This window comes from Sinohyriopsis cumingii, chromosome 8 (genome assembly GCF_028554795.1).
Source record: "Sinohyriopsis cumingii isolate HCF-2022 chromosome 8, ASM2855479v2, whole genome shotgun sequence".
Classification (NCBI taxonomy): domain Eukaryota; kingdom Metazoa; phylum Mollusca; class Bivalvia; order Unionida; family Unionidae; genus Sinohyriopsis; species Sinohyriopsis cumingii.
The window spans coordinates 23557033-23570872 of NC_142968.1; the positions used below are offsets into that span (position 1 = coordinate 23557033).

The window sequence follows — 13840 nt, forward strand, 5'->3', positions numbered from 1 at the left end:
GCAATTCTGCCTTGTTCTTTGATAAGTCCAAATCACGAATCAGGTCATTTAGTTCTTCCTGTGTTATTCTGTGTGGGGTTGATGATGCACCACAGTGAAAATCTAGATCACTGCATGCTGATGGACCAGGAGAAGAACAGGTCGACTCACCTTTGTCTTCGTCAGATGAATCAAGAGAATATTCTGCTGGAGGTTCTGGAATAGGAAGTCCCTCACCATGTGGAACTGGTCTCAATGCAGACGGAATGTGTGGGTAGACTATTCTCGACTTCTTTCGCTTCGTTATTCCGCCGGAAAGAGGAGGAACCAAGCAGAAGTAACAGTCATTTAGGTGGTTGCTTGGCTCTCTCCACACCATTGGGACTGCAAACGGCATTGATGACCTTTTGCAATTCAACCACTGTGAAAGCTGTGTTGTACATGTAGCACAGCATATATGCGGAGCCCAAGGCTTGTCTTGGTCACCAACCTTGCATCCGAAGTAAAGATGATATGCCTTCTTCACTTGAGAATTGATACTTTTCTTCTGGTTGGCAAATGTCACTTCCCCACAAATATAGCAAAAATTGTCCGCGGTATTAACACACTTTCGAGGCATTACTGTTCTTTATTGTACGTAAATGGATAAAATAATAAGTTTTATGTAACAGTAGCTTGAACTGTCTCGCACAACGTCTAAAATATTTTAAATGCTGAACCTATCTGATTGGGCTTTATATAGTACACTGCTTACGTCAGCTTCAGCAGCCGCCTGGCATTAGTATAATAGGCCTACACATGTATAGTACACTGCTGACGTCAACTTACTTCAGCAGCCGCATGGCATTAGTATTGCATTGCATCAGAAAATGATGCAATCAACTGTGGATGATGTGAGCATGATGGTATTATGCAATGTTACATCATTATTCCGGATGTTGCTGCAGTCCTACTGGAGAAATTTACACAGTGAAACATAGAAAATGAGGTATATGAATATCTTCAAAACGAGAGCCAATACAAATTTTTCACGGTTATATTCGTGTTCGGCACACCAAAATACTACAGATTAGGGCCTTTTCAAGTCAGTAATGATTTCACTGTTGACCAGTGTAATTGGACCTCAAAGTCACAGTCATTAAAACTTTATCTTAAAGTTTCAGTTTAAGTTTCTTCATTGGCTAATATATATTTCCTGAACAGATTTTGTTCATACTTGGGAGTAATCATTATTATGAAACCAAAACATATCATTTGGTGACAAGCATTGTCCCTTTGACATCGAGGTCAAAATCACAGAAAATTTGCATTAGGGTTTTGGTTAAGCTGTCTTCATTTGCTGATATTTCTTGAAGTTTCTTTATACTTGGAATAAATCATTACAGATAAGAAAATCATTTTGCAACTAACACTCACATCCCTTAAATCATGAGCCCAGGTGCACAGTCATAAAAAATTGGTGTTGAGGTTCTGGTTACTTATTTCATTTGCATATATTCCTGATGTTTTGACTTAGAGCTTTGCTCTTCAGATTTTGTATCCATTTGATGAAGTTAATTGATTGACACCAGAATCTGTTGGAGACTTTATATCAACATTTAGGTAAGAAATGATTGTTTACTAAGTTTTACTTGAATTGTTGCCCTTCAGTTGTATTATATTGGCAGCGACATTCATGTCATGTAGACACATTTCCGTTTTATCTCCATGCTTTTTTAAACAGTGTCGGGGACAATGTGATGTGTCCTGTAACTTTACATATGAAGTCTTTGCTGGATGTTTCATCATAAATGTGACACATTTTGTATTTACCATCAGGGAATGGTGTTGAGGATGGGGGTGAGTTTACAGAGGCGTTTGAAATCTGCATAAAAAGGCATTGAAATTTGTGATATCGAACCAGTGCAGTTGCTTTATTTATTTTTAAATGCAGTTAACCATATATTCGGTATTTTGGGAATTAGGATCCATTGAACTAAGCATTAAATCTGTTGATGATTATAACAAATTTAAGCACATTTTCATTGTTTTAATAAAGATGATAATGAGGATCATATGATTTCCTCCAGCTGTGTTACTCTTGGTTCATTTTCCTTGCATTCTTATCCCACAGCTGTCTCTCTCTTGGTACATCTTCCTTGCATTCTTATCCCACAGCTGTCTCTCACTTGGTACATCTTCCTTGCTTTCTTATCCCACAGCTCTCTCTATTGTTACATCTTCCTTGCATTCTTATCCCACAGCTCTATCTCTTACTTGGTACATCTTCCTTGCTTTCTTATCCCATGGCTGTCTCTCTCTTGGTACATCTTCCTTGCACTCTTATTCCACAGCTCTCTCTCTTACTTGGTACATCTTCCTTGCTTTCTTATCCCCCAGCTGACTTTTGCTTGGTACATCTTCCTTGCTTTCTTATCCCACAGCCCTCTCTCTCTTGGTACATCTTCTTTGCTTCCTTATCCCACAGCTCTCTCTCTCTCTCGTACTTGGTACATCTTCCTTGCTTTTGTTATCCCACAGCTGTCTCTCTCTCTTGGTACATCTTCCTTGCTTGTCTTATCCTGCAGCTGTTTTTTGTCTGATGGTAAATGTTCCTAGCTTTCCAATCCTGCAGCTATGTGTCTGGTGTACATTTTTCTTGCTTTCTTATCCTAAAGTTGTCTATCTCATGTACATGGTCCTTCTTTCTTATCTCACTGCTGTGTGTCTAATGGTTCATCTTCATATCTAATCCTACAGCTAGATGTCTGGTGTACATATTCCTTTCTTATCCTTTTCTGTCTGATGGTAATTTTCCTTGCTTTCTTATCCTACAGCTATTTGGTCTAATGGTTCATCTGCCTTACTTTAAAATCCTACAGCTGTCATTATGTTGGTACATGTTCCTTGCTTTCTAATTCTACAAATGTCTGTCTAATGGTTCATCTTCCTTATTTTAAAATCCTATAGCAGTCACTCTTTTTTTTACAGGTTCCTTGCTTTCTAACCCTACACCTGTCTGTCTAAAGGTATCTCGTCTTTACTGTCTAATCCTACAGCTCTCTGTCTAATGGTTTATTTTCTTGCTAATCCTACAGCTGTCTGTATGGTGTCTAATGGTTCATTTTCTTGCTAATCCTACAGCTGTCAGTATGGTGTCTAATGGTTCATTTTCTTGCTAATCCTACAGCTGTCTGTATGGTGTCTAATGGTTCATTTTCTTGCTAATCCTACAGCTGTCTGTCTGGTGGTACATCTTCTGTCCTTTCTAATCTTACAGCTATTTGTCATGTAGTACATCGTCCTTACCTTCTAATCTTACATCTGTCTGTGTATTGGTACATTTCCTTCCTAATCTTACTGCTGTCTGTTTATTGGTACATCTTCCTTACTTTCTGAATCTACAGCTTTCTGTGTATTGGTACATAATCCTTACATTATAGTCCTACAGCTGTTTGGTGGTACATCTCCTTCCTTTCTAATCTTACTGCTGTCTGTCTGGTGGTACATCTCCTTACTTTATAATCCTACAGCTATTTGTCTGGTGGTACATCTTACTTTCTAATCTTACTGCTGTTTGTCTGGTGGTACATCTTACTTTCTAATCTTACTGCTATTTGTCTGGTGGTACATCTTACTTTATAATCCTGCAGCTGTTTGTCTGGTGGTACATATCCTTACTGTATAATCCTACAGCTGTTTGTCTGGTGGTACATCTCCTTACTTTATGATCCTACATCTGTTGGTCTGTTGAATATGAATTGCATGATCATGACTTAGAACATGAAAATTCAGTCATGCTGTGAGAAATGTCAATTAAATATTCTGGGAATAATTGGTGAATGGATCATCTTGTTTCTTTAGTTGCTGTATTTTATATCATTTCTAATTGTCGGGTTACAATATGAAAGAGTTGCATAATATCAATACTGCATTATAACCGTGCTTGCACTGTTTTGTATATGCTGTTGTTATTTAGCTATGTTCATTGAACACACTGCTTTCAAAGAGGTCTTACTGAAGGAGAGAAGAGGGACACTTTCTTAACATATGGGTACTTAGAACAACAATGAGAAGCTTAGTTACGTCATCATATTTCAAATTGTCTTATGTTTTATAATGACTGCATATGACACAAAGAAATTCAAGTGTGGGTGAAAATTTGAAACTCAAAATTCAAAGCAGAGTGAAAGTTTTAATGAGATATTTCAGTGATCTTCAGGTAGCACAGAGAAGAGGAGGTTATGGAAATTATTAGGTTATGGAAAAAGTGGAAGAGGTAGTAGACAGAAGAGAGAGGTTATGTACAGGGTTAGTTGGAGGTTATGAACAGAGGAGAAGGTTATGGAAGGGAGTAGGATGAGATCAGGGATAGAGGAAAGTAAGTTATGGACAAAGGGGAAGGAAGTTATGGAAGAAATTAGGAACAGGGTGGAGGAGGTTACAGAGAGGAGATATTAACACACGAGTATTTGGCAAACAGGAGGTTGTTAGGTGCTAAACGTTTGAGATATGGGACAGGGTAAGGAAATGGTGACATGGGGTAATGTGTTCAGGGGAGGAGGTTGTGTCTGATTCATCTAGACAGGAGGATGTATGAGACAGTGGGGCAGGAAATTAGGTTCTCTTAATGTTGCTTGAGCAGTGTCTTGTCTCGTCTACTTGTCTTAAGGTGATGTGGCAAACCTTGTATACGGTAACAATTGCATGAAATCACTGAGGTTTCTGAATATGGGATAAACCTCTGTATAACATGCTTCATTATCATATGACTTTGGATATAACATGGGCATTGCATGGGTCATATATCAGGTAACTAATGCAAGAAACCTGTATGGTTTAGGAAGTACCATTGCGACAATAAGAAACAATTAGAAAATTTCATTCAACAGTGATATTTCTGCCATGGCCTTTGAAAGAGGCAGCCCCAAAAAGTATCAACCAACCCCTGTATGTTGTTTTATTTTAATTCATTAACTTCTTTTACATTTTCTTACATTCTGTCAGTAGCTTTACAATTGATTTAATGTCATAGTTCAAGTACTTCTTATTTCCTCATACGGCTAATTTCAGGTATGTGATACAGCTTCACCTGTGTCTCATTTGTATTTTATTTTTGTTAACTGAAGATAAATGCTTTCAGATACTGTTTTTAAGTTGGTGATGGTTATACTTATACAAAATACAACAGACATACTTTTCAGTGCCCTTCAAAACCAAGAGATGTAAGTATTGATGGAGATCTCTGATCCTTTTTGTACATGCTCTGCTGAGCATTCACTATTTTATCCTGATGTTTGAACTCAAATCATCATTTATCATCACATGTTTTTCCTCCTGATTTCACCTTAAGCTGTTGATTTAAATTCAGATACAAATACATCTATTTATGTATAAGCTCAAAGATTAGGGAAACTGTCGAAACATTACTAAAACTCTCTCTCTTTATGCAAGAGTATACCCTTAGAGAGAAATAGTTATGAAAATAGCCAGCAGTTGAGAATATTATATGACTAGCTAATATGGAACTCCCTCTCTGTAAGGCCCCTTATTATAACATCATACCCACGATAAAGTAGCTATGGTGATGGATCTCATTTCAATAAGTGGTAGTACAGTTATACAGGTATATATAATCTACTTCATTATAAGGCTGATTCACTATAAGGCAGTAAATAATATGTCTCTCATTGGCAGCACCGTAATGATATATACTGTAATGATATACACCATAATGATATTTCTTGTTACAAATGTAATGGAAATCTTAATTCTTAAAATTTTGCCATTTTTTTATACATTACAGATGGGAAAACAAATGCTCTGACATAGTGAACCAAAAGGTTTTCTATAATGATGCGACTATTTAAATAAAATTTATGATCAGTACATGTATTTTAATAATAGAAATGATTATTGTTTACTTCAGTCCACGGAGGTACAGAAACTGTTGTAGATATTTACTTACTGGTATATGTCTGCAGTGCATATTTTCTAGATATATTTATGCATGCCATTGTAGTGTGGACAGAGTTAATGATGAGTGTGTATTTGTACATGGACTTTCCACTACAACAAATTAACATTATTTCAAGAGATGGATATTATGGGTCACCTATGACCAAATGAACCAGAGAGATTTCACAATGTATCTCACTTTGCAGATCAGATAACTATTAAAAACTGAACATTTATAGTTTATATTATAACAATTATTATGACAACTGCAAGTTTATTAAAAAAAAACACTTTTATTGCTATTGAGGTTGTAAATGGGGAGACATATGTACGATATATACTTGCAGATACATTAGTGTCCAGCTGCAGACAACATGGCCCTGTGTTGTATAGACCTGGATCTGCCGTTGCTTTGCAAGAAACAGATCTGGGTCTATATAGTCTACAGTTGGATACATTTTCATACTGGAGTTTTTATATTATCAGTTTTGTAGCTGCATTTGCCTTGTTTCTGTCATTATTAAGATTCTGTGCCAGTGTTTTGTTTAAAATAATTTTTGAAGATCATGTGAGTAAATCATAGCGTAATTAAAAAGTTAAACACCGCATTCTGTGGAACTCTTGTTAACTTTATTTTATTTTTTTCCCTAGGTTCCCAACTGTTCACTGCATGTAACACAAGAATTTCATTTCTTATACCCTGGAAGTCGTGCAGTACCCATATTGTCACGTAGCTCAGCCCCTGGGCTTGTCATGGCTACTGGAAGCACAGGGAACAAACTGGAAGGTTTGCTGAATGTCTACCTTTCCACAGATGCTGGCCTTAACTGGAGGGAGGTATGTCTTCCATGATATTGTCATAACTCTACAAGTCTTGGAACTTTGGATAGTATTTGGAACTTTGGATAGTATTTATCTTGGTTGCCAAAACAGCATCTGGCTTGATATCCATCTGTTTGTCTATCCATCCATCTTTCCATCTGTCTGTCTATCCATCAATAATTCTTTCTGTCTCTCTATCCATCCATATTTTTGTCTGTTCAGAATCAACAGATTCAAGCCAGATAAATGACATCGAGTCCACTAAGGCCTCTTGCTATCGATCTGACCTAAGGGTCTTACAAAGGCGGTGACAGGGCTTTTGTATATTTTGAGAATAATTGTAGCTTAAATTTATTCTTTTAAATTTGATAATGATGAAGAATATGTTAGCTTTTTCCTAATAACTTTACTATTTATATTTTACATATTGCTTATAATATCAGTATTGTATCTATGAATATGTAAGTATTTGTTTCTCTCTATCCATCAGTTAACTTATATGCACACAAGATATGCACTTAATGTATTAGGAATTTTTTTTTAAAGGCAGACTGTCTTTTGTTGGCAAAGTAAAGTTCAAATTGGATCACTTTTATTTAGTTAGGTCTGATATTAAGGCAGCTTATTTTCACATATAAAGTTTACAATTTCAGTATCTCTTATGCAGTTGTCACAAGTTTTCACCATTTACTTACAAGTACTCTGTCAGTAACAGTATGCGTCTTTCCAAGTAGACATATTATAAAGAAATTGTTCTACAGATTAGTTGGTAAGTAGCCTCCAATTGTCTTTGTTTTTGTTGACCTGACAGATTAGTTGGTAAGTAGCCTCCAATTGTCTTTTTTTTGTTGACCTGACAGATGAAACAGAAGCTGGATTAATAAGATTATCTAGCCCCATTAATCTACATACCTGTCTACCTGTGTCAGTTGTTAAACAGTTGTTTGTCAGAAATTCTAAATAGATTGATGACCAATCTCAAGTTAGCCATGTGTGTAATATTATGCAGTTAAGTCTGGGGTAGTTTGCCAAGCATGTCAAAATGAGATTCATTGAATGGTCTGTCACCTAGACATATTATTCTATATAGCATGTATATTGTAATAAACTTACTCTCCCATTATTATGAAAAGTCTGACAACAATCTGAAGAATACTTTTTGACAAATGTATTACATGTTTATAAGAAGTTCTTGATTTAATAGAAAATGCTGTGATGATGAATTGGCTGGGTCTGAGAATCATCAGTCATGTGTTTTGCATCTTCACTGGCCAAGGTTCCGATGTTAACCCTTTCAACACCTTGGTGGATTGATCAGATATTTTAGTGCTTCAGGTCTATGAATTTCATTGGATGTGGCACCAAGCCACGTCAGCTAATCAAAATGAACTTGTTTAAATTTGGACACTGTTTCTGCATGATTGAGGCAAGGGAAGTAACTGAAATGGACTCATAAATAAGCAATTTTCCACTGCTGGTACATGTTTGTACAAATATATCCTTTCCATCAAATACACCTGTAATGGTTTCACTCTGGTTTGTAGTGATGTTAAACTAAATGTTTGATTTTAAACTAACAAAACTAACAAAGTATCCTTTCAAAGTTAATTGCCTTCACCATTTTTGGCCGATGTACAATGCACTGCCATTATACCCTGTTGGTATGTTGGCATTACATACTAAGGGAGGCAACTAATGAACTCTAATAGATGTTGCTAGGACAAAGCACTGAAATATCTTATCGATTTGCCAAGGTGTAGATATGGTTAACATATCATAACCTTGGCTAGCAAAGATATGTTTTGTTGTAAATGAATTGCTAGTTTGAGTTGATTCTCACAACAGGTTCTGGAAGGGAAGCACTACTTTTCCATGGGAGATTATGGAGGAATTTTGGTAGCAGTGAAGCAGTTTACCCCCACCAATCAAATTGTGTAAGTACAAGCTGTGTACAGGAAAAAATGCAAATTTACAATCTGGGTCAGGTGGAGTTAAAAATTAAAGATCTAAACAGTTTACTTGACAGGTAGATCTGTGTCAGATAGAGTTAATGACTTAAGATTTAAACAGTTTACTTGATCTATGTCAAAAAGAGGTAAGGATTAAAGATCTAAACAGTTTACTTGATCTATGTCAAACAGAGGTAAGGATTAAAGATCTAAACAGTTTACTTGATCTATGTCAAACAGAGGTAAGGATTAAAGATCTAAACAGTATACTTGATCTATGTCAAACAGAGGTAAGGATTAAAGATCTAAACAGTTGATCTATGTCAAACAGAGGTAAGGATTAAAGATCTAAACAGTTTACTTGAGCAGCAGGGCGGGCGAATCCGACATTTTGTCCAATCGTCATTTGGTTTAATTAATACTTTCTGCACTCAGCGGATCCGTGTCGTCAGCGCCCGGTAAAAAAAAAACGACGTCGTCGTCGGGGGGGTGGGTGCGAATCGAACGTCATTTAGTTTAATTAATACCTTCTGCGTGCCGATCCCAGCGTCGTCAGCGTCCGGTAAAAAAGCACGACGACCGCGTCGATGTCATCACCCGCCCTGCTGCTAAGTGGCTACAATAAAAGTCTTTATGATCTTACAAACAGAGTGATCACTAACTCCTCCTCTTGTAGATCAGTTAGGTTATTTGACTGATCGGTGAGTCTAAAATTAATTCTCATTAAAAACCGATTATGGCATCGCATATAGACCGGATTAATCGGACTCTCAACGATTAAAAATCCCGGAGGGGCTGTTGGTGAGAATGAATAAAGGATATACCCCTGTTGAGCCTGATTTGATTGCTTGGTATTCACCTGGTAACTCCCTTCGATAACATCACACACTAGATTGATTGCTATCACAGACATAATATTTACGTTGTATGGAGCAATATGCCTACCATCCTCTCCGTTATTGTGTCTGAGGATAGTTGATGGGGCGAGAAAATCATTAAGAGATTTTTTTAGTTCTGGTGCGTTGTATCCTGGAAACTTGAAATCGGGTAAATTGACTTCTGTGATATTATACTCGGTTAGGAATTTTTGTTTATTATCATCGCTGTTAGCAGATATTGTCTTAACGATTCGTTCAATAATATATTCCATGTCTGATATAAGTTGATTTAACACCTCAACGTGTTTTCGTGCTTTTGTTTTCCGTAGCTGTTCTAGTTGTGATCGGTAATTACGATTAATCTCGGCAAACGTACCAGTGATATCATTTAAACTAACTGTGACCACGGCGGATGATTCAGGAGTTTGCTTATACGGAAAATACCATTGCATGGTATTCCTGTTTTGAAATATAAACCTACTGGGTAATAACGTGTTTTTTATAATAGACAAATCATCTCGATACCCGGGATTAATCTCGTGATACGATTGCGCATTCGTGTGTAGGTCCGCGGGGATTTCATGAGGTGGATTCTCAGGCCATCCTAGTATGGTTCTTATTGAACTGTTATAAATATCAACCATATACCCCGGTGTGCTTATTTCAATCGTTGACGATAACGTCGGTTCATGAACCGTAATAGCGATTTTTGATTCTTTTCCTGTAATCGATTTTATCCTGCGTTGAAATTCTTTATTGATTTGTTCTGTTTGGTATGACCCAGTTGGTATTGTAACCTCCTTCCAGTCTGGGGTCCCATCGGGTTTATTTGTCCATGCAAAAACCAGCGAGTTATTAGGTTGTTGTCCGTTAAATGCATCCGCTCGGATATTAGGCCAACTGTGATATATTCGCAATTTTGCCAGCGCTATTTCCTTTACTGGAACCGATGATGGGAAGCTCACACTGAATTCGGGTTTCGTTGACGTTATCGATATCATACTTGTTTGTACCGGAGTGGTGTTTTCCGCGATCCGTTGAAGTAATTGAAACCCTTCGGGGTTCAGTGACATTATTATTATTCGCTGTTTTTAGTGTTTAATTTCAACACTGAATATTAACAACTTCCTTGTTTTCAGGAGAATGTTTTAAGCCCATTGAAGTGGTTTCAGCGACGTGGTTTCCGGCTTCCAGTTGAAAATTTTCGATTTTTGACATCACGGAGCCATACAACTGGACCATCGTGGAGAATTCAACATCGGATATGAACGAATTATCAATCGACAACGAGATCAACCCAGATAATTTCGAGTACGCGTCGGATACTATTTGATGTTTTACTGTATACTTGTTGAGTTTTTTCTGAGAACACGATGATATCTTTCTAGTGATTGCGTTGGCGACTCCAGCAATTGTTGTCGCCGCGGAGATAGCGATTGGAACAGTGATCGGGGCCATTATGGTCACCGTGGATAAAATGACACCGGCACCAGCTACTATACCTGACACTGAGTACACGGCCACGTCGATGGTGGTTATTTTTCTGCAGTATTTTTTTATTTTTGCGCGGTATTGTTCGGAAAGCGTTTTCAAGTTCGTGGAGAATTCTTTTGCGGTATCGAATCGATATTGATGTGACATCGGTGATACCTCTGATTCAATTGCCTTGGTGGTCATTTTTATTTAAAAGAACTAGTGTTTTCAATTACTTACTTAGATCCACTACAAATTCCACATACCATGTAATGTTTGTCCTAAATAGACCGCTATCAACGGCTCTAATTATAAACCATTCGGTTGTATCCTTGTCAACGATTGTTGATATTGTATTGTTAAACCCAGATGAACTCGACAATGATATACTGAACTGCATCACTGAAATCAATGTCAATCGATAAATGCCCTTAACAGTTGCGGTGATATTTACTGTATTATTCGTAGGAGTCCAATCGAATGATCCGTGTTGAACCGTGTATACGCTATTGCCGATGCTCCCATGAGGTGTTTTCATTTTTTCGAGTTGCTCCGTCATTCTAGGTAGTCTGTCTTTAATCGCTGTAACATCAGTTTTGATCGTTCCTATTTCCTGTGTATACGCGTCTATATTATTCTTGTTCGCTGTAACCTTAGTAATGAGTGTATTTATTTCCCCTCCATACGCGTCTACATTTTTTTTGTTCGCTGCAACCTTAGTAATGAGTGTACTTATTTCCCCTCCATACGCGTCTACATTTTTTTTGTTCGCTGCAACCTTAGTAATGAGTGTATTTATTTCCTGCGTATTTTCGGTTATACTTTTTTTGTTCGCTGTAACCTTAGTAATGAGTGTATTTATTTCCTTTGTATTTTCGGTTATACTTTTTTTGTTCGCTGCAACATCAGTTTTGATCGTTCCTATTTCCCCTCCATACGCGTCTATACTTTTCTTGTTCGCTGCAACATCAGTTTTGACTGTTTCTATTTCCCCTGTATGCGCGTCTATATTTCTTTTGTTCGCTGCAACATCAGTTTTGACTGTTTCTATTTCCCCTGTATGCGCGTCTATATTTCTTTTGTTCGCTGCAATATCAGTTTTGACTGTTTCTATTCTCCATCCATGCGCGTCTATATTATTCTTGTTCGCTACAATATCAGTTTTGATCGTTCCTATTCTCTGTTCATGCACGTCTATACTTTTTTTGTTCGCTACAATATCAGTTTTGATCGTTCCTATTTCCCCTCCATACGCGTCTATACTTTTTTTGTTCGCTGCAACATCAGTTTTGATTGTTTTTATTTCCCCTGTATTCGCGTCTATACTTTTTTTGTTCGCTGCAACATCAGTTTTGATTGTTTTTATTTCCTGTGTATGCCTGTCTACATTTTTTTTGTTCGCTGCAACATCAGTTTTGATTGTTCCTATTTCCCCTCTATACGCGTCTATACTTTTTTTGTTCGCTGCAACATCAGTTTTGATCGTTCCTATTTCCCCTCCATACGCGTCTATATTCCCTTTGTTCGCTGCAACATCAGTTTTGATTGTTCCTATTTCCCCTCTATACGCGTCTATACCTTTTTTGTTCGCTGCAACATCAGTTTTGATTGTTCCTATTTCCCCTCTATACGCGTCTATACTTTTTTTGTTCGCTGCAACATCAGTTTTGATTGTTTTTATTTCCCCTCCATACGCGTCTATATTCCCCTTGTTCGCTTCAACATCAGTTTTGATTGTTTTTATTTCCCCTCCATACGCATCTATATTCCCTTTGTTCGCTGCAACATCAGTTTTGATCGTTTTTATTTCCCTTCCATACGCAGTGATATCATTTATAGTTGTTGTAATCTCATCCAGCTTGGTATTTTTTTTACCAAAGAATTTATCAAAGTTGTCATTGATCCTGTTAACATTTTTTCGTAACGTGTAAAATTGGCCCGACAGCGTTGTAAACTCCGAAATAGTATTTTTTATTGTTGTAATATTCGGTTCGGTTACCGTCGGGGTCCCAAAAAAACTAGCGGTAGTGAGTTGTATATCGGTGACAGATTTTTTCACCTCGGCGACAGATTTATTCACCTGCGCGTCGAGTTCGGTCACCGATCTATCTAACCTCGTAAAACCGTCTTGGACTAATGTTATCGTCGACAGATGTTCACCCGGTTTGAGTCGTCCGTCGCTGGTATACAGCGCGATAGCGTTCTCAGCGGCATCACGCTGTCGTGTTAAGACGTCATCCAGCGACACATTACTGGATTTCAATTTACCCTGGCGGTCTTGAAATACAACTATTTCACCTGGGTCAACACTTGTTAGGTTCAACGTCTCAGCGATTTCATCCTCGATTAGTTTTTTATGTCATCGGTGGCAGGCGTTTCCGTGGATTCTTTCAGCGCCGAAACCGGTTGTCCCCAAATATCAATCATCGTTATTGTAAAAAAAACCGGTGTTTTTAATTAACCCGCCGGGCCTCTACGACCCCACTAGTGTATTCGTTTACAACCACATGAGGTGGTTTCCGCGATGATGAAATCGCCGCGAGTACGTTCAATACCTCACGGCCACATATCGGTGGGTCACTTAATCGCTGTGTTGGCAGCGTGGAATAAAAAACCGGGGCTGAACACGCCCGGATATACCGCATGAACTCGTTCGGCGGGGCTAACCCGTATGAATCAAAATAGACGATCGCACGCGGATCAATCGCGTACGCAACCCAATGAGTTCCCGCTCCGGAGGACCCATCGAGGTTAATTATGCCGGTTTCAATATTCCTTGGTGCCACCGGTAATTGATCCCTC

The 13840-nt window shown here is 37.9% G+C and overlaps 1 protein-coding gene across 2 annotated transcripts in view; it reads left to right on the forward strand.

Moving 5' to 3' along the window:
- LOC149793145 (sortilin-related receptor-like) overlaps positions 1 to 13840 on the forward strand; it is a 241847-nt gene that overhangs the window by 38109 nt on the left and 189898 nt on the right. For both annotated transcript variants that reach the window (XM_089967067.1, XM_089967068.1), the window contains 2 exons: positions 6568 to 6753; positions 8584 to 8672. In XM_089967067.1, the coding sequence (XP_089823193.1) occupies positions 6568 to 6753; positions 8584 to 8672 (275 nt within the window). The remainder of the gene's footprint in view (positions 1 to 6567; positions 6754 to 8583; positions 8673 to 13840) is intronic.